The sequence below is a fragment of the Megachile rotundata genome, chromosome 8, assembly GCF_050947335.1.
Source record: "Megachile rotundata isolate GNS110a chromosome 8, iyMegRotu1, whole genome shotgun sequence".
Classification (NCBI taxonomy): Eukaryota; Metazoa; Arthropoda; class Insecta; order Hymenoptera; family Megachilidae; genus Megachile; species Megachile rotundata.
In genome coordinates, this window is record NC_134990.1 from 16425702 (window position 1) to 16444595 (window position 18894).

The following is an 18894-nucleotide window of genomic DNA, read 5'->3' on the forward strand; positions in this document are numbered from 1 at the left end:
CGCGATTAACGTGTAATAAGGATGTAATTTAAACTTGGTCGACTTCGAATCACGGTTACCATTTTCGAAAAATATGCACAAAGAGCATTATTGTGTATAAAATTTTCATTTACTTAATTTATTAAACTTTATTTCACGCGACATCCAATATTCAAAAAGCTATCTTAGTTCGAAGTCTCGCAAACTGTACAAAGTATTGTAGAAAAAGGAGGTACAAAGACAATCATCCTGTAACTACGAGAGAATGCTTTTTTTTCATTACTGAAATAACAAGGTATGAAATAAAACGGGTACTATACGTTATTTGTAAGATTGTTTTAACGAATCGATATGAATCAAGCTATATATAGACGAAGCGAAATAGAAAATGGAAACTATGAAAAGAGCAAGGGAAAAACGCTATTAAAGAAAAGGAAGTAGAAACAGGAGGAAGTACGTTGGGTAACAAGAGCGTAACTGTTGTTTATAGATCGATGTTATAAAATATACAATTCGATTTTCAAACACATGATCTGGTAATCTCATCAGTACAATAAAACGCGCGTGCATATTAATCAAATCTAATAATAATTTATTCGTGGTACGATAATCTTCTTTTTGTACATCATCATTAGCATTAGAAAGATCAGACAAAATCATACACAATATCACTCTCGTGTTGTCTCGAGAACAGTTTTTTTTCTTTTTTGTTACATTATATTTTGCTATTAATATATAAACAGACTTCCAGTAAACGTTCCGCGCAATACGTTTGAAAATCTGTACATATTTACACGAGTCTTTCCCGAGAGCGATAAATCATTGCAAAGTACCGTAGTCTTAATACCTATTTGCATAATGTACCCATACGTGAAATCTTCCTCTTGATTGATTTCTCATTCGATTAAAAAAATGTTACAAGACGTTATTATACGTTACCCCCTTTTACTCGTTTAAAAACTACGTATTATAATAAGAATACGTTTTAGTCGTTACATGCTTTCAATCACGATTATTGATCTCTAACAGAGATCAATAACATTAAAATTTATTTAGTACTGCATTTTGCAACGCAAAACAATTGTATGTGGTGCATGTGTAACGGTGCCTTCACTCGATAAAATCTAAATTGTTGATCGAGTTATAAAATCACGATAACTTTGGAATTCGTACACTGCAAAATATACGAACAAAAAATGTGAATATATTGTCGTGGAAAAACTTGTCCATCTATTTGTGTGTCATCAAAACCGATGTCCTTGTATTGATAACACTAATCAGGATTTCCCATGTATCCTCGTCGGTCTCGTGGTTGACTATACCCCATGATGGAATTGTCAAATAAAGCAGTTGTTACACTTTCCATTTTACCTGCCTAAAAAAATAAACACACACTCGCTCTTATACCAGAAACATTTTCATTAATGTTGCAAATTACAGTATCGCTGAAAAAATTAATAATAAAAAAATGTATCAATTACTAGATTTGTTTGATACATTATTATTTTATCCCAAGGCTTACTTTTAAAAATAATTTCCTCGTGCTTCGTACGTTTAACAAGAAAATGCCTGAATACCTTACTATTCCATTCTGGTAATATATCTTGATGAATTATTGTTTATTCGTAGTCTGTCTACTACTTGTTGTGGCTGTTGTTGTTGTTGTTTGCCCGCTCGGTTGCTGCTGACCCCAATACTGATTATAATACTGCTGATTCCAACTGTTGCAGTTTCCATTACCATAACCTTGATTGTAATTGCTTTGAGCGTATGAACCTTGGCCGTAACCTCTCCAATTACCCCACTGTTGTGATCCCCAGTTATTTTGTTGACCCCAACCTCCTTGGGATTGACCACTTGACCAGTTACCTTGATTCCAACCAGATTGTTGTGAGCCTTGATAGTTCCTTGAAAAAAAAAATAGAATATGCGGATATGTAAATAAAGGCACTTACGTACTTGATTACAAAGGGGAAATATTAAGTAATGAAAAAAATATACACACCACATCGGAACCCAACCACAGTGACGAGAACTTAAGGAACGACCTCTTTCGTTTCCCGCTCTTCTATCCAAATTACCACCACCTCTGCGGTCCATTCCACGATGAACTGGTGGAATAGCTGTACCTCTCCCTCTTCGTGGTATCGGAGGTCCGTAACCACCGCCATGTCTTACATGCCCTCTTTGTGGTCTGTCTCTTCTGGATGTATTTCCACCACCACGCCAAAGAGGATTACGATTTCTTTCGGTATCTGAGAACATTTATGTTTACAAATACATGTTCTTATTTAGATTCCTCGTTGCTTTTGTTTATCTTTCATTGACGGCTTTTACAGTGCTTACAATTATTTCGCCTGTCGCGATAATCTCGACTGTCCCTGCTGTCACGACTATTTCGTGAATCATTTCGATGGTCACGACCACTATCTGATCTCGAATCAATTCGTGGTATTTTAATTGGTTGTTGTTGACCATATCCAGCTTCTTTTCCTTCTTTGTTGTATTGTTCTATAAGTTTTGTACCCTCTTCCTGGTCTAATTCTATCCAGTTAACAATATCGAAACAATCACCAACAACTGGAGCTCTAAAATTTGCTGTAAATGTAAAGTAACGAATAATTAATCTTGCACGAAAACATATAAAATCTTTCCGGTTGTAAAAATGATATGACGAACCTTTCATTTCTAATAACATAGACTCTGTAATCTCCTTGCCTTCGATCGGTTTGTGATTGGCAGTACGTAACTTAAATTCTTCTTCTGATGGAACTAAAACTATTGCCTTCCTCTGATACCCACAGAAATTCTTCATCTTACGCCTTTGTGCGGAGGGGTACACGTTTGTCTGTACAATAAAAAACGTGATAATTTTTCTTAAATACGAACATCAATATCGAAGAAATCGCATACATACCTGATCAAGTATGTAATTACGTCTCCTACTTGAGGCCATTTCTAACAATTTGTCCAAGGCATAGGTGCATTTTTGAATAAGAATCTTCCACTGTGCATCGTATTCTTCTTTGTCAGACAATTCTGGATCCTTAAATGATAACATTTATTAAATATAGATTGTATAAAATGAATGATAATCATGTTATAGGTATATTTTATATTCGTTTTTAATACGTACTTTCATTTTATCGATTAGATTACCAAGCCCTAATACATTGTACATTTTGTGAGGATGCTCGGCTGCGTACTTTGTTGCCCAGGTAGTTTTCCCGCAAGCAGGTAATCCACACATCATTATCACTTCGCATTCTTCCTTTCTTTCTGGTCTTCGTGGTCCGGGGATTTTATACTGAGATTCTACGTTTCCGATTGAAACGTAGTCTTGTAAAATTTCTTCCGTCCATGGAGTTTCTTGACCAAAGTTACAAGCAAAGCTACAATTTTTACTTAAAATGTGTGGGAACAATGGTTTGTCGCCAAGTTCTTGCTTTGAAATGCTGAACGCAATGCCTTGATCTTTTCCGTTCACGGTGTAGGTTAATACAACATCACTCTCCGATGTTGCATCGAAGTAACAGCCGATTATGTCATCTTTGCCAAACTGAACTCCATAATCTTCGTAATTGTTATCTGTTAACTTTTTACCGGTACTGCAATATCCAAAACTGAACTTCTCTTCTCCAAGTTGCATCGATGTGTATGGGGTGGACCAACCGATCCTCAATACATGTGGATATTCTTCATTCTCTGTATTGACAGGGCAATGGTCCACAATTTTTGCTTCGTAATATACTTTCCCACAAAGAAACCCGTACGATGCTCTTGCACCAGCCCACATGTGTGAAAACCCATCATTGTGCATAGGCGTGGCAGTAAAAAATCCCTCTTTATCAATGACCAAGTTCAAATCAGAGTCGTCTGAAAAAAAAAATGACGGTTCAAACGAAGACATCTGAAAAGTACATAACATAGTTATCTTCATTTGTATACCAACATACACCAAGATAGAATTAAAGCAGCATCGTCGATATCGGGTTCGTTTTCGACAAGTACAGGCGGTGGTGAATCATGACGATCTTCTAAAGGGCTCGGAGACCTTTTCCGCTTTCTATCTCTATGGACGACAGTAGTCTTCGAACGACGTGCTTTCGTAACTACATCTGTATCTTCTTTGTGTTTAATTTCTGTCATTTCTACATCCTTTCCACGTAAACGAAAATAGGTCAATGATTAAAAATAATATTTCCTGTAGGTACAGTAACATTCTCATGTAACGAAATGTAGAGGACGTAACTTTACGCGAAAAGCATCCGCGATCTCAAATGTATCATTTCTTATACATTTACTTAAATTTATATATAATTTTTACGAAGATATAAATATACAGTACCTCTATTTTTTAAAGTGTGTTTTAACTGTAGTCCTCTACATTTTAATGAGATCGCGGATAATAATGGATAAAGTGTTAGCAGACAAAACTACTGTATACTATGAGAATAAAAAGCAGATAAAATTATAGCTGTTCATCAGAAGTCAGTATTGTTCTACATTAAGTTCTAAATTAAATACTAAAAGAGAAAATTAATTGTGAAAATATACCTCTTTATCATGTTTGTCATCTATATTAGTGTCCATTTCCTTTTCATTACTAGGTAAAATATCTTTCTCCATACACTGATCTTCAGTTTCCATTTTATCACTTTCAGTCATATCTGTATCTTTCACTTCTTCAGTTGTATCATTTTGTGGTTGTTCTGATTTAGGAATGTCAGATTGAGTATCACAAACAGACTCTGTACTTTTAGCATCTGTGAGGTTTGTGTCATCTTTTTTCTCATTTGCAATAGGTTCAACTTTTGAATTATCCATCTCATCACATTTATTCTTATTTACTTTCAATGTGTCATTTTCTTTCTCATGTGTTGTAATATTTTTATCTTTTCCTGCACCAGAACTTTCTAACACTTCTTCCTCCATTTTACTAGTTTCTGCCTGTTTTTGATTTTGAACTATATCATCTGTATCATTTTTTGATTCTTCAGATTCTTTAGATTCTTTTGTAGGGTCAACAATATTGCTACTCTTTACAGGAGATTGTACAACAGATATTTGTGATATATTAGTTTTACTTTCATTTTCAGTATTTTCTTCAATATCAACATCTTTTATTTCTTCTTTTTGAACTTCCATAATATTTGTACCTTCGTGTTCTACATTTGATAAGGGTTCCTTAGTTTCTTTTTGATTATCCTTTTCGGGCAATGCAGATTTCTCTTCTTTAATAGTAATTTCCTCTTGTGGTGTCTTATCCCCTTTTCCCGCTCCTTCTTCCTTTTCTGTTCTTTCTTCTTTTTCGGTACTTTCTTCTTTTATATCTTTATTTTCTTTTATCACCTTTTCTTCTTTTAACGTTTCTTCTACTTTTTCAACTTTATCTTCTTGCATTGCTTTTTCTTTTGGAACTGTTTTTTCTTCATGTATTGCTTTTTCTTCTTGTACCATTTTTTCTATTAGTACAGTAGCTTCTGGCATTATAGTTTCTTCTTGAGTACTAGCTTCCTCTTGTATCGTAGACTCTGATACTGCAGGAGATGATTCTCTTGACATGTCATTTTGATCTGATTTTTTCGGAGAAGTTTGTTTTCTAGAATATGGAGTTCTCGTAGTTCTTCGTTTCTTTATGGTAGGATCCTCGCGTTGCGGTGTTACCACTGCAGCTCCTTTAGATAATCTACTAGATTTTTTTGGTGTCTGTGGTATTTTGGTAGATTTTGTAGATCTCTCTTCCTCTTCTTGACTGACATCATTTTCTACTTCAGTATTTGTTTTGCTTTGATCTTCTAAAATAATAAAATAATGTATTTTTATTTTATTAACAAAATTAAAATTGTAAAATCAAGACATTCAATACAGTAAATGAAATGATTACAGTTAACATAAAAGTACAGTTAACCCGCAATGAACGAGAAAATTTAATGGGGACGCGAGTATAATTCGTATGTAAACAGAAAAAAAGGCGGGTATATTTCATGTCTTTACAGTAGCCAAAATATTGTAAATAAATATCTTACAACTATCAATTATTTTGAATAACAGCAGAAATAGGTTATCGCGTTTGATTCTAATGTAATATAACGGAAAAAGTAAAACGCGTTGCACGAATATCACCTGATTTGAATGTTTGTCAACAATGAAGTAACTGAAGATATGAGCTATGAGATGAAGAATACCAAAATTACTAAAACGTAAAACAATGTAAAAATGATTGAATAAGAAGGCTGTAACCTACGGTTTGCATTTTCTTCGTCTATTGCCTTACGAAGTCTCTCAACAAGTACTGACTTGACGCCTTTTGTATCCAGTCCCCGCTTAGATAGTTCTATCCGTAAATCGACTACTTTCAACTTTTCCGGATCCATTGCGCGTGATATTTTACGATTTCTTTCGATCCACGCACTTTTATTCAACAGAAAATCTCACGAAAAGCCCATACACGCGCCAGTGACCCGCGTTAAAATATACAATATGGCGATCCAACTGCAAACAACGCGTTACGTGTTGTAAATGGATTTTATTGGTCAAATGTGGCATTTATTCGAACTGACGCTAACTTCACTATTAATGGAATTATTTGTTCTCGTTGCATTGGTATACCGAATCAATCCTTATTGGTTCTCCTAAGGCGGGATAGTTGCTGATTTGTTAAAAGATTATGTATGGTGCAAATCTGGTAGAACCCATCAGCTGAACACGAATACGCGTTGATTTTGTAGTTGGTCTGTTGGTCTTGCTGGAATTGTCCAGTTGACGATGTTGATAGATGGAACGGAAGTTGTGCGATTGTTCCTCGAATTACTCATTAGTCAACAATTAATTTACAGTACAAACAAACTGCCATCATATCATTTTCCCGTTATTTATTTATCGATGTCTTAATATATGCAATTTTTTAGTTGGTAAACGATTACAACATTCAAATAGATTTGTCGTGTTATATTACTGTCATGGCAAGCGTCAGTGTTTGTTTTGTAGTTATCAGTGTATATCGATGATTTAGCGTATTATATTTTTTTATCATCGTCTTAATTTTTATCGGTATACGAACATGAACGTAATCAATGCAAACTGGTTGCATTCCGTAGAGGGAGAATCATTGATGCATCACTTTTATGTGAACACATCAAAAAAGAGAATATTTTATGGTAAAGAATTTCTGATGATGCCATAAATTCTTTGACTTTCATTTTAACGATATGAAACTTTTAGGCATCCTTGAAAGGCCACCTTTACCATCGTCAATAGAAGAAGTTACATATAAAATTTTTATGGTCGGTAGATCTGGAGTAGGAAAAACTTCTGTTGTAGCCTGCCTTGCTGGAACATTGGATTCTAATAATTACACTGAAACTAATGGAATAAAGAAAACAAATGTATTTTGGCCTGTTAAAATATGGGATAAAGTCGTATTGTTTAAATTGCAATTTTGGGATACTTCAGAAACAAGTATCAAAAAATACAACCATATATTACCTGTGTGTGAAAGTATAGAATGTATTATAATCTGTTTGAAACGAAATATGAGCAAATCCCTATGAATATCCTTTACATTTTTAGGCATGTAAAGACAAAGTTGATGCTATATGTTCAGTATTTTCTTTTGATGATGCAACAGGTTTCAACGATATTCCGTATTTGATGAATACAATGGCAGCCATAAAAGAGAAACCAGCAAATATAGTAATAGGAACAAAGTAATTTATAATACTTTTTTTATCAACAGTTTTGGAAACAACTATAACTACATTTGCTCATTTCTTGACATGTCTTGGTATTTTGTAGATTTAAACCATGGTCCAGTTCTGCAATAGAAGATGCACAGATAAAAGAATTTGAAGATAAATGGAAAGTTAAAGTTATCAGGATCGACACGAATAAACTGTCTGCGAGATCGGAAATGTTTGATTGTTCTTATCAATTAAATGCCATATGTAATATCCTCTGGAATAGAGATAAGGAATTTATATCTAAACAAATGGGGCAAAGTTAAATTATCGAATATACAATTTTTATGGTAAACATGACAGACTTTTATACCGTTTTTAATAAAAACAAACGTTTAAGTACTCGTTTGTATCGTCTTTCACCTTATCCAAGTGGGGATAAGTTAGAGGTTAGAGATCATTGATTCATTAGGGCAGTAACACAAATGTACCGGACGCCTTCTTGACTTGAGACGTGCAGTCACTATCGATACTCGAAGCTAACTTCAAATGTATGTATAATATACTGTGGCGCCAAAGCGTTGCACTACTTTTTTATTTTTTTTTTCTTCGAATGACACTTATAACATTGTAGTAATAATAGAAATCATACGTATAGGTACGTTATATTCTATCTATATTTACACAATAAATTTAGTATGCGAATATTAATATTATCCCTGTTTATATAGATCTGTAGGTTATAATATTTACATGCATTTATTTCATCTTATCTCTTGTCGCTAATTACCGATTAATACATAAGTGAATTTTTCCAGTTTTTATTTAATTTCTAGCCAAATTACTAAGCCATTACAAATGATATTTGTTACTAGAGCGCAGTACCACTTTGCGACAATGGTATATTCGAACGCGCGTAAAACAAAATGGTGCTCAAATGAAATTTCATTTCAATATCGTATATTTTGGTTTCCGTAATTACATTTGTAATCATTTCGTTTCAGACATGAGAAGCAGTAAACTTCTATTACTGGGAGGACTAGTACTAGCCTCCGAGCTTGTTTGGCAATTATACAAAAGGTTTCACGATCTCTGGACAAAACCCACTAACACCTGCGCAATTTCTAAAGCAGACGTCAATGAACCAAAACAAAACATCTCAGAAGTTATGTTCTTTACGAGGGATTCCAGTCTATGTCGAGCGCACGTTGCTTGCGAAGAAGTTTGCCTCAAAAATAACTGTCCAGTTCGGTATTTGAGGTAACCGCGCGATCGTTTAACTACAATATCGAACATCGGTATTAATCGCTTTAATTAATGCTCACCGATATTATAGAAAATTGGAACATTACATAAATCAGGCCGAACAAAGCTTGGACGTCTGTATGTACATGTTGACTTGTCAATTATTGTCGATGGCGATCGTAAACGCTCATAAACGAGGCGTACTTGTGAGAATTATATTGGATCAAACCATGGCCTGCAATGATGCTTCGCGGACCGCATTATTTCACAATAATCGTACGTGCTATTTGATCGTTTCGACCAAACAATAACAGTTTACATGTTTTAGGTATCGCGCTACGATTGCAACATTTGGACGTTTTAATGCATCACAAGTTCGTGATCGTTGACAATGACATAGTAATCACGGGTAGTACGAATTGGACTATGTCTGCGTTTTTTGGAAATTTTGATCACATTTTAGTGACTAATCAGCGCTCACTGGTCAAACCGTTCGTTACCGAATTCAACAACTTATGGAACATATTTCAATCGCCGATATGCCCGGAATTGCAAGAAGCTTCGGAATAGTTAACCGCTGTTCGATCGACGGCAATTTACAGAATGGCAAGTATTCTCGTTTTTCTTTTAATTTTAGATTTATTTTGATTCCATGCTGGGTGTCTGTATACAAAATATAAGGGTAAAATAATGATGTATGTAAACATCATAACTTGGGATTAATTAATTCTACCAGAGTTTAATTGTTTGCTTTTTTTCCGAGTAAAAGAAAACTTGAAGCAAGCCGTAGAGGTACTATTTTAGATCAAAGTTAAAGATTTTAAGCCGATGTCTGAATAACGTATTAGTGTTTACAGTTGTATTACCGATTTTATTCGAATCAGTTTCGAAGCAGTTCTCGAATCCTGTCAGGTTCGTTCTCGGGTGGTACCCGATGAAAGACGATATCGTCTTAAGAGCGTTGCTTTGACGTCAAAGAAGTCGAAAGAGGGGTCGTAAAATTCGAAAGCGCGTTAGCGGTAGAAGGCATAATAATCGGGTACAGAAATACACTCCGGATAGAATGTTCGAATGAAAACGATTCGATGCAATCTAGATGCCTGTTTAGGACCCCGATTGATCCGATAGGAGGTGATACGGTACGACACGTCTGGTTGTGACGCTGCTAGGTTCTCTCGTCGCGTGATAGAAGTGGAACATTGTCCGTATATATAAATAGTTTAGCTTGTATGAAAATAGACGTCGGGCTGTTGGACCGGAGGATCGATGACGAGATCCCCCCAGTAGTCGTTCCCTTGGACTTTCTTTCCCTTCCTGTCTGTTCGAAAATTCACGGTCTCGTAACTATCGTCGTTCTAGCCCTTGTATTAGTCTTCGGTTTCATTTTTAACAGTGTCGTCGAACGTGCTGAAGAAACCGGTCTTTTTGTATACGTGACGCGAAACAGGTATATTCGCGCGTCGAAAGAAAAAGCTTGTCGAAGTCGAAGATCAAGAATAACCGTGGGACGTATGAAAATAGAAACACGCAAGCCGAAAATATACATTGTATCCAGACACGATGAAAGCCGGATACACGTTGCCACTGTTTGACGTTTCTTATTCCGCTTTTCCCTGTATCCTGTGCACGTCAATAGTGCGCGCGTACTGGTATATAGAAAATTCATTGTTTTCCACGGAAATTGAAGTTCGTCTTATTCGATATACGATCACTAGCGTTTCCACGAATCGTACGTTTCTGTTTCACGTAATAAATTATGCGATCTCAGCTTGATTTTTACCACCAGCTACAAATAGGTTCAAAGCAATTCGAACGCGATGCACGTGTTTTTTCAGCTCGTTGTTTATTATTCCTTTTTATATTTCCTCTTTTTGGAAAAGGTTCGATAAAATTTAGCACAGTTTAATTGGAGGTTTGAATAAATAGTCAGTTAATACGACGGATTGAAAAGCAGAAAAAAATGAAACGTACGATGTTTCGTAGGTCAAGGGTGTGTCAAATTGAACAAGTGGCACGTTCGCGATACGAGTCACGGATTCGGAAAAAAGGGAAAGGTCAGAGGTCGAGTGTTCACTGATGACCCTCTTAGTTGCTCTCTTTTACGTTTAACAGTCCAAGGATAGAAAGTAAATGTTTCGCGTGCTAGTTCGCTGGAAGTTTGCAGAACAAAGCTCGCGAAGAGTTACCTTTTTTTTTCTTTCAAATTCTGTTAACCAGGTAGCAAATATTCTGTTCCGTTTTCGCTTCGAAAATTTTGCTAATATAAAACGAACTAAAAATGGTAGGAAGAGGGATCCAGCTTAAAAGAAATTATTTCGTATCACAGGTGTATACGTTACATATGTTCATTTTTAATACGTTTATTTCGATAATGTTTTTATATAGAAAACATTGCTTCGCGTTAACGGAGGCCTAACGCGTCAATTTTGTCACGCATTTCTTTCCTGTTATCCTTCGACACTTGTCGCAGATGCGAGGAAAGAATCGTGTGCTACGCGCGTTTCGTAGGAAGAGAGCTCTACCAAACTGTCACCGATCCTTTTGTGTTTTTTTTTTCTATATTCACTCCTTCTACCGATAAATTGCTAGAAGAATATATGCGCGCTATGTGTACGAATGCACTCTATTATTTAGTAACGCTATACGTGTCGCTGACCTGTCTTCGAAGATTTCCAGAAATTCTTGACCATTACAGCTTAAACGAACCAGAGTTCGTTTTCTCATTTCCTTTCCAATTTTTTTCCCGGTTAAACGATCTTACGCAAGGCCTCGTACAGTGACTTCTACCGATTATCGTTTGTTAGACTATGTTAATTATCGTAACGTAATAAATTACTAGGAAATCCGCAGTCATTATTGTCTCTATAGTCGACACCGAAAACACCGATCGCAGTTACGCTCGCATTCGCCGCAGTCTTAACGAGTTTTTATCACATTCGTTTCGTATTCTTTATACTGGAAAAAATGAAGTAGAATAGCCTGCAAATTTGGCTATGGCGCGCAACCTTTCGGCAATTCTCGTTTCGAAGTCGTTTCGCGCGACAGGAAGTGTACGAAAGATGTCGTACGTAAATATTATGTACATACATGTGTAGGGGAGCACGTGGGCGCGCGTATGTACGCGTATACGCACATATGTACATCCCGATAGATTCATCGATAATTGGTCCGCTTGTAGAGAAAACTGATGCAGGAGAATAAGGAGGTGGAAAAGGAAGAGGAGGGAGTGTAAGGATACAGGCGAACGAGTAACGATGCGAAGGAGGGGAAAGGATACCGAATGAAGAGTTATCACACGTTTTCGCGTCCATGTTCAGTAATCTTTCAAAACTCGGCAAAGAAAGACACTAGGGTGTTCTAGTCTCGAAACAGACGAGTTCTTTCGAAGGTTGGTTTGGCACGTTGCACCATGGTCGGTGAGTGTCCATCGTGGGATCCGTCGAAACCACCGAAACTGTATTTCCGTTCCTGGCGATCGCTTCTGAGGCAAGGTTCGCTAGAAGCTTTCGCCATCTCTCACATGCTCTCCGTGCCGAGGCTACCGACGAAAGCTGGCTCGGCGATATTCGAATCGCATTGCATCACCCATTCCCAGATCCTTTTGGTAACCACTTTTTGATCGATCGTGGTCTCGAGGCCGTAACTGTTCAGAAGCTTCCTCAGTTTGTTCTTGTTTTCGTCGACGTTTCGTTGATCGTCCATGATCGTGTCGAGGTACAACAAACTATCGCCTTTCCTCGCGATCGTCTCGCTGGCGTCCACCGACGTCGACGTAGCGCTGTGACTAATTTTGTTTACGCACCAAGAGTCTTTCAGATACTTGTTGATCTCGGTTACGTGCGGCCTTTTCTCAGGTTTGTGTTCGAAGGTTCGCCTAAAGTAACGCAGTAACCGTGGCGTGAAGCGTCTGAAAGTGGGCGGAATCTTGGTGGTTCTTCTCTTCAACCACCTTTGAAAGGCCGAGTACTCGGGGTCCTGGATCAGATCGGCGCTCTGCCAGGGTGGGTTTCCCGTCAGACAGACGAACAGCACGATGCCGAATTGCCAGCAATCGGCGCTCCTCTTGCACGCATACCTCTCATTCTTCACGATGTCGTAGATCTCGGGCGGCTGAAACGGCAGCCAGGTGCATCGAATTTTGTTGACAAGCGTCCCCTCGCGTCTCGTGCAACCGAAATCGCACAGCTTGATCTTCGACATGTCTAAAGCGAACACCAACACGTTCTCTAATTTGATGTCGCGATGCGCCAGTTGCTTCGAGTGAATGAAATCGAGAGCGGAGCAGAGTTGACCGGCGATCCTCTTGCACGCTTCCTCGCTTAGGCCTCCGGCTTTCACGTTGGCGGCGAGATCTCCGTACGGGGCGTATTCCTGCGCGAAAACGAAACACTTGTCCGCTTTGAACGCGACCGCGTACGAGCACAGAATGTTCGGGTGAGGGCTCAAATGGTACGAGTAGTGGAACTCGCGGAAAAAGTCCTTCTCCGTGGTTAATTCTTGGTGGACGGCTTTCAACACGACTCTCGTCCGTGTCGCCCTATGCGTCGCCAATAAAACCTTAGCGAAACTCCCTTCGCCAAGAGTTTTCTCCACGTCGTACTCCTTCGACAGATCCAATTCTTCCAGCGGAATCTCCTGCACCCTGTGTATACCGGACTCCTTTTTCTCGTGCAGTTTCATCTGTAATAAGACCGTATAAGCATTTTAATATCTGTTTTTTGTTTTGTCTTGAGTTAAAAGATTTTATTCCCCTTTGTTTTTTTTCAGGTGTCCACACGTTTACGTCATCTATACTATCTTAAATTACCACCTCGCATCATTCGCGCAACCGATCTTGCGCGAAACACGCTTACTGCCTGGAGCGGTTTTTATCCAAGAGAGCATCGTACTTTGTCGATTCGAGAAAAGGTATCGAGATCGGAGTACAAATTTGATATACTTTTATTTCGACAATTTTGATCCTTATTTATCCTCGCTTGGAAAAGAAATGGATAAAACCTGGAATAGAAGGATTTGCGAACGAAAAGTAGGGAGAGTCTTACTAGTAAGGATAACACTTTTTATGGTGAATGGAAAATTTTTGCGAAATCGAGAAAAATTCGAGTCGACGAGTTGTGTGGGCGAAGGACGAGACACAGAGTGGGGGAGACAAGGGGGGAATACCGGAGGTTGGCCGGGTGAACCCAGGACCTTTTGAGCTGCCTAGATCAATAGCAAGGATTTCGCTGCGGCAACGCGCGTCAAACCATTTCGTTATCGTTTCTACTCTCTTGATTCGATTAAAAAAGGACTCGGTTGGTAAAAGCACTCGATGGTCGATGACGAGCTTAGCCAGGTTGAAAACGTGTATTATCTCGCGATAACTCCGAAACGATCGTCCGTACAAATTCTTAACTTCAGGACACGGTATCGTCAGTCGTTATAAGGATCCTTACGTTTCCTCGGTTTCGTTTTGCGTGGATGTCTCGTAACTTTTATATCGCGCGTAATTCCCAATTCGTGGAACCGAATTTCTTTTTTTTACTTCTCTACCGGTTCTTACTGGCTACTTCTGACAAGCTTTGGACACAGTTATATTTAGCGTTTCTGTTTACCGAGGCTATTTTAACACGCACGAAAGATTAGTGAAGTAATATTTTGGCTTGTGCCTTTACGCGTAACGTGCATTTTCAGCAAGAACGGGAGCGGAAAAGAAGTCCGTAGAGTAAAAGGGGCGGGTTGAAAGTAGGTGGGGTTGTGGGTGGTCGAGCAAGAAGGGAGGTAGAATTTTTCCTGGATAAATTCGTTAATTCTATTCGTATATCGCGTTACACATTTACGTTTTATCGTTATATGCACCGTAACTTTCGACATAGCTAATTTCATTCACGAATTACGGGGTTCGTCACAGGTATCGAATTCAGCAACTTACCACGATGGCAGTAATCCTTTGAACGATGTGTAAAGGTGTCACTGATCGTACGATTCACTGATAAGTCTGTTTCAACTTTCACGTTCGATAGTTCCTTCCGATCCGTGGTTTTTACATATTCACTGCGACCCGATTAGGTCGCGATAATACGAAACACGAATTTGCACACCAACAATATAATTGACTGCCTAGCTAAACTTTCTGAGATTCTTTAGACTTCTTGTCTCACAGAAAATTGAAAAAACTGTCAGATGATTACAACGAGAGCATCGGTTCGATGTCACATTTTCAGCAATGCGCGTATGTCGCGTCTGGAGTCGTCGCGACGCCCTACGTCGCTTTTATAGACCCGGCCGAGACGCGCAGACGTAGATCGGAAAAGAGTATGGAACATTGATGCGAGGATCAAACGTACTAATTCTTCATCCTTTCTTTTATTTTATTTTTTTACACGATCGAATATTACTCGTATTATTAAACTGATCGTTAACAATTCCTCGTATCCCGCTAAAAATTTTTAATAGTACGCATTACTCATTTCAAAAATTTTTTGACATTTCGTCGTTTTGTTTTGTATACGCGGATTTGTCAGATATTAAAAAGATTTTATGGGTACAGGCTTGCCAGGAATCAAATAATTGAAAAACGAAAATAGAAAGAAAATTTCGGATCCCGCTGGCAAATTCTGAATCACGCTTAGTACAGAATCCAAAATAGCAAAATGTAGCATCAGATTCGATCCTATTCTATTCCTTGATACCCTCGATAATCCATGTTACCGTGTGTCGTAGTTGCAGCTATTTCTACCGTGGCGGTCACGTTGTTAACTGTTCGGCTAGATATTTCGCGTACTCCCGCGTTTTCCTGTGTAGCACGTGCAAAGGTGTCGCGAACCGCAAGCTCGTAATTGTCAGTCGTATCGGTAAAACGGTACTTGAGAGAAAACGCTGCTCGAGTACGAATTTATAAGAGGCTCGAACGCCCGAGATGGCCAAATAATACGTGTTACCGATCGCCAAATAACGCGCATACTCCCGAGGTGGAATTTAATTTAAACCAGAAAGTATTTTTAAAATGTATGTCAAGTATACAATGTCCATAGGGATGGATCGTACATACCAGTGCAACGACGGCAATATCGAAGATATAAATAGAGAAAACCGTTACGATGGAAGTAGGTAATACGATGTATCGTGTAACTGTTTCGTTTCATTTCAATTCGATTTCGTTCGATTCGTTAGATCGTCAACGAGTATTTTGGCTTCGCGATCCGAATTCAATCGAGAACAATTGCCTCGTCGATCGTTCTCGTAACGCTTCCTTAACACGTGGGCCGGTATAGTTAAAAATAGCCCTGTTCATACACAGCATTACCAATTATTACGGATATTTGATCATATAACTGTACCGAACAGCTTTCAATTATCAGCTTCAATTTATTTTTGGAGCTATTGTATTCAATCCGAAATATTATATCAGATTTATGATAGCTTTAGAAGTACAAAGAATTGAGGGATAATTTATTATTTCAGACTGCTAGTCATTTGCGTGTTTTACAATTACGTATACAGTTTAATTAACAAGTGGCATTTAAACGTCAGCGCCCTGCGCCGCGCGTACAAGAATACCCAAGTTCTTGTATTAGTAGTCAAGTTTATAAAAATTCTGTTCGATGAACTATTCGCTGGAAGAAGAGCAGGTGTACTCTGAATGTTCGTAGGAACAACTGCAGCTGGAACACGTGCAACAGGAGCACGAACTGCAGGAACAACAGTCACACGAAGATTCGTCGGAAAAATCGTAATCGCTGCTCGAGGATGTACCGTTTTCTGAAAATCAGTAAATCGTTCCGAAAATTTATGTTCGCTGTTAGACTAAACGATAGTTAAAAAAACGAAGAAAGCGTACCTGGCAGGTATCCCATCTTTTGAGCAATCTTCGTTACGTGACGTCCGAATTCTTCCATCGCTCGTTCCGCCTTTCTCTCGTGCCGTCGTATCTTCCTCTCCTCTCGTCTCTTCCGTTTTTCGAGCAGTCGTTGCTCGTATTTTCCAATCTTCTTGCCTGTTCAAACAGCGATTATTACGTAACAAAATTAACGGAAATTCGCAGGAAAAACGTAACATATTACTTGTAGCAGTTTTTCCGTCATCGTTGCATTTCACCGGTTTTTTTATATCTTTTGATCGCGTGGATTTATCGATTCTCTCTGTTTTTTTAGCTTGCGTATTTTTTTCAGTTTCGCGTTTACATTTTATCGACGGTTTTTCATTCGTTTTCTCTTTGATCGTAACTTCGTCCCAGTTATCGTTCAAGTCCTTCTTCGCGCGAATCTCTTTTACATGGCATTTCTTGGAAGAGGCCCCGTTCGAGAGCAGACTCTTTTTCAAATCCGAAACGTTATTTTCTGGTTCTTTCTCCGCGAAATCGTTAACTCGCGCGTGTTTGCTCTTCGGTGTACTGGTATTGATCGGTGGATTTATGCTTTGCGACGTACTTATCATCGTTTCGTTATTTATTGTTGCGTTTCCAGTTTCGGTACCTGCGGCTTGCGTTTCTTCGACGATATTTTCCGTTTTCTTCTTGCCTCTCGTCCGTTTAGCGGTCGAGTTTACCTTGGCGTCCGTTTCCAAACCGTTTTCTGACTCCTGCTGATACTTTGATGTGTTTGAGGTTTTAGTCGATTTTCGCTTCGATTCGCGTTTTGGTTTACCCTGACTTTTTGCTTTTTCATCCACGATCTGTTCCTGTTTACGATTCGCGCCTTTTGTTTCCCTCTTTTTCCTTATTTTCTTGGACCCTTGACCTCCATCGGCCGACAAATCATCGCCTCTCTGTTCGGTCGACTTTTCTTCCTCGGTGCGACGCGTTTTACGAGGTTTTTTCGACGATGACGTAGCTCGATTTTTTCCCGTAGCCTCACCTGCCGTTAGATCAAGGATAAAAGGACCGAACTCGAACTAAAATGTCATCTTACCTTTCTCGGGCGTCAGTTTCGGATTCAGCTTTATTCGATCGCTGAATTCTTCCAAAATGTTTTGCATGAAATTCTGCTGTACAAAGTCATTGACTTGATTCCACGGATCGGTTTCTAAAATTTGATCCATGTCCAAGAGTCCGTCGACGGCGGGAAACGAGAGCGCCGCTCTTCCTGGGATTTCTTTACGGCTCATTTTAATCGGAAGAACAACGAAAAATGAGTAGATAACTAAGAGACTCGCAGAATCGTCTAGATTTAGACAAATCTGTTCTTGAAGTGTTCCAAGTTCAAACTGCGGCTTTCGGGTGTAAAAACAAAAGAAACAAATACAAGATCGATTTTGCTTGCTTGCTTACTTTGAAACTCCGGTTTCTACGTCAGACCCCGTGTATTTTCGGTTTTCTCTGTTTCGAGATGAAAACGAACGTTTTACCAATACACGCGTAGGCACGCGTCGGCACTCGAATACCCAGTGAGCAACGACTAATTTAAGAATCGTGGAAAACGAAACGTTTTCAACGCAAATTCGATTCTTACTAATTCGATCGGAGCTATTGCGTTCGTTCGGTGCGCGTTTGGATGTCGCGCGACGGTCGTGATCCGGATTGTTTACGTTTCGTTAACGACAGTCGGAAATTCGAATCGATTGTGTCGAGAAAACGTCCGTAGGCGTCGAGTGTAGGCAGAAGGGTAGTTTATTTCGAACGAATCTCGAAATTACGAATATCAAAGTTACCGCCTATTCCATTACAACACGTGGCGAATCGCGGAGGCGCGTCGTTGATCGCTCGGAAATGTGGCAAAGAGAAAAGTTGGCTGTGACGCGAGAAATGTCAAGGTACATGGACGACGTGACGTCACTTTTTCCCCGTAAGTTTACGGCGGGGGGACCTACGTGGCTTTACTCGTAGTAATCGGGTAATCGACTGGAAAAGTGGTGAAGTGACGTCGCTTCTCCGATGACAGTATACCACGCTCGAATCGAATCGACGTCTTCGCATTCTATTATCGACTAACCGTGTGGGTCGTTGCACCTTTAAAAGGCAAAAAGTCGATGGAAAAAATAGCCTATCGTTGCTGCGTAGTTACCTGGACGAAAG

At 38.8% G+C, this 18894-nt stretch overlaps 5 protein-coding genes across 11 annotated transcripts in view; 2 read left to right on the top strand and 3 right to left on the bottom strand.

Moving 5' to 3' along the window:
* Positions 1-548: 548 nt before the first annotated feature.
* Positions 549-6510, bottom strand: LOC100875790 (uncharacterized). 3 transcript variants are annotated; one of them, XR_013039196.1, is made up of 10 exons: positions 6227-6474; positions 4537-5777; positions 3936-4137; positions 3116-3855; positions 2897-3025; positions 2659-2827; positions 2326-2577; positions 1985-2234; positions 1502-1886; positions 549-1424 (listed from the first exon to the last, which is right to left on the bottom strand). XR_013039196.1 is itself a non-coding variant. In XM_012284088.2 (10 exons), the coding sequence occupies exons 1-9, from the start codon at positions 6354-6356 to the stop codon at positions 1592-1594; spliced, it is 3408 nt and encodes a 1135-aa protein (XP_012139478.2). In that variant the 5' UTR covers positions 6357-6510; the 3' UTR covers positions 549-1354; positions 1557-1591. The 3 variants fall into 3 exon arrangements, 2 of the variants coding, with proteins under 2 accessions (XP_012139478.2, XP_076391033.1); XM_012284088.2 differs by having other exon boundaries at positions 549-1354; positions 1557-1886; positions 6227-6510; XM_076534918.1 differs by having other exon boundaries at positions 549-1354; positions 1557-1886; positions 4537-5774.
* A 91-nt stretch (positions 6511-6601) lies between these two features.
* Positions 6602-8140, top strand: LOC100877203 (ciliogenesis and planar polarity effector 2). 2 transcript variants are annotated; one of them, XM_012284089.2, is made up of 5 exons: positions 6602-7139; positions 7204-7469; positions 7552-7688; positions 7777-8008; positions 8092-8140. In XM_012284089.2, exons 1-4 carry the CDS (start codon positions 7043-7045, stop codon positions 7982-7984), a joined length of 708 nt encoding a protein of 235 aa, XP_012139479.1. In that variant the 5' UTR covers positions 6602-7042; the 3' UTR covers positions 7985-8008; positions 8092-8140. The 2 variants fall into 2 exon arrangements, with proteins under 2 accessions (XP_012139479.1, XP_003702754.1); XM_003702706.3 differs by lacking the exon at positions 8092-8140 and having other exon boundaries at positions 6604-7139; positions 7777-8060.
* A 43-nt stretch (positions 8141-8183) lies between these two features.
* Positions 8184-18894, top strand: part of zuc (Mitochondrial cardiolipin hydrolase zuc) — a 30178-nt gene continuing 19467 nt past the window's right edge. For 2 of the 4 annotated variants that reach the window (XR_013039198.1, XM_076534976.1), the window contains exons 1-4: positions 8184-8316; positions 8663-8918; positions 8995-9179; positions 9232-9509. Coding sequence is in view for 2 of the 4 variants with exons in the window: in XM_076534976.1 (XP_076391091.1) it covers positions 8665-8918; positions 8995-9179; positions 9232-9473 (681 nt within the window). In the remaining 2 variants the exon portion in view is untranslated. Of the gene's footprint in view, positions 8317-8662; positions 8919-8994; positions 9180-9231; positions 9510-13670; positions 13812-18894 lie in introns of those variants that run through there. The other 2 variants (XM_076534975.1, XR_013039197.1) reach the window with 2 other exon arrangements.
* Positions 8213-16162, bottom strand: meng (serine/threonine-protein kinase meng-po). The gene is made up of 2 exons (XM_076534966.1): positions 14815-16162; positions 8213-13583 (listed from the first exon to the last, which is right to left on the bottom strand). The coding sequence occupies exon 2, from the start codon at positions 13581-13583 to the stop codon at positions 12420-12422; it is 1164 nt and encodes a 387-aa protein (XP_076391081.1). The 5' UTR covers positions 14815-16162; the 3' UTR covers positions 8213-12419.
* Positions 16314-18335, bottom strand: LOC100875452 (uncharacterized). Its single transcript, XM_012284091.2, has 4 exons — positions 17792-18335; positions 16946-17737; positions 16723-16878; positions 16314-16643 (listed from the first exon to the last, which is right to left on the bottom strand). Exons 1-4 carry the CDS (start codon positions 17985-17987, stop codon positions 16492-16494), a joined length of 1296 nt encoding a protein of 431 aa, XP_012139481.1. The 5' UTR covers positions 17988-18335; the 3' UTR covers positions 16314-16491.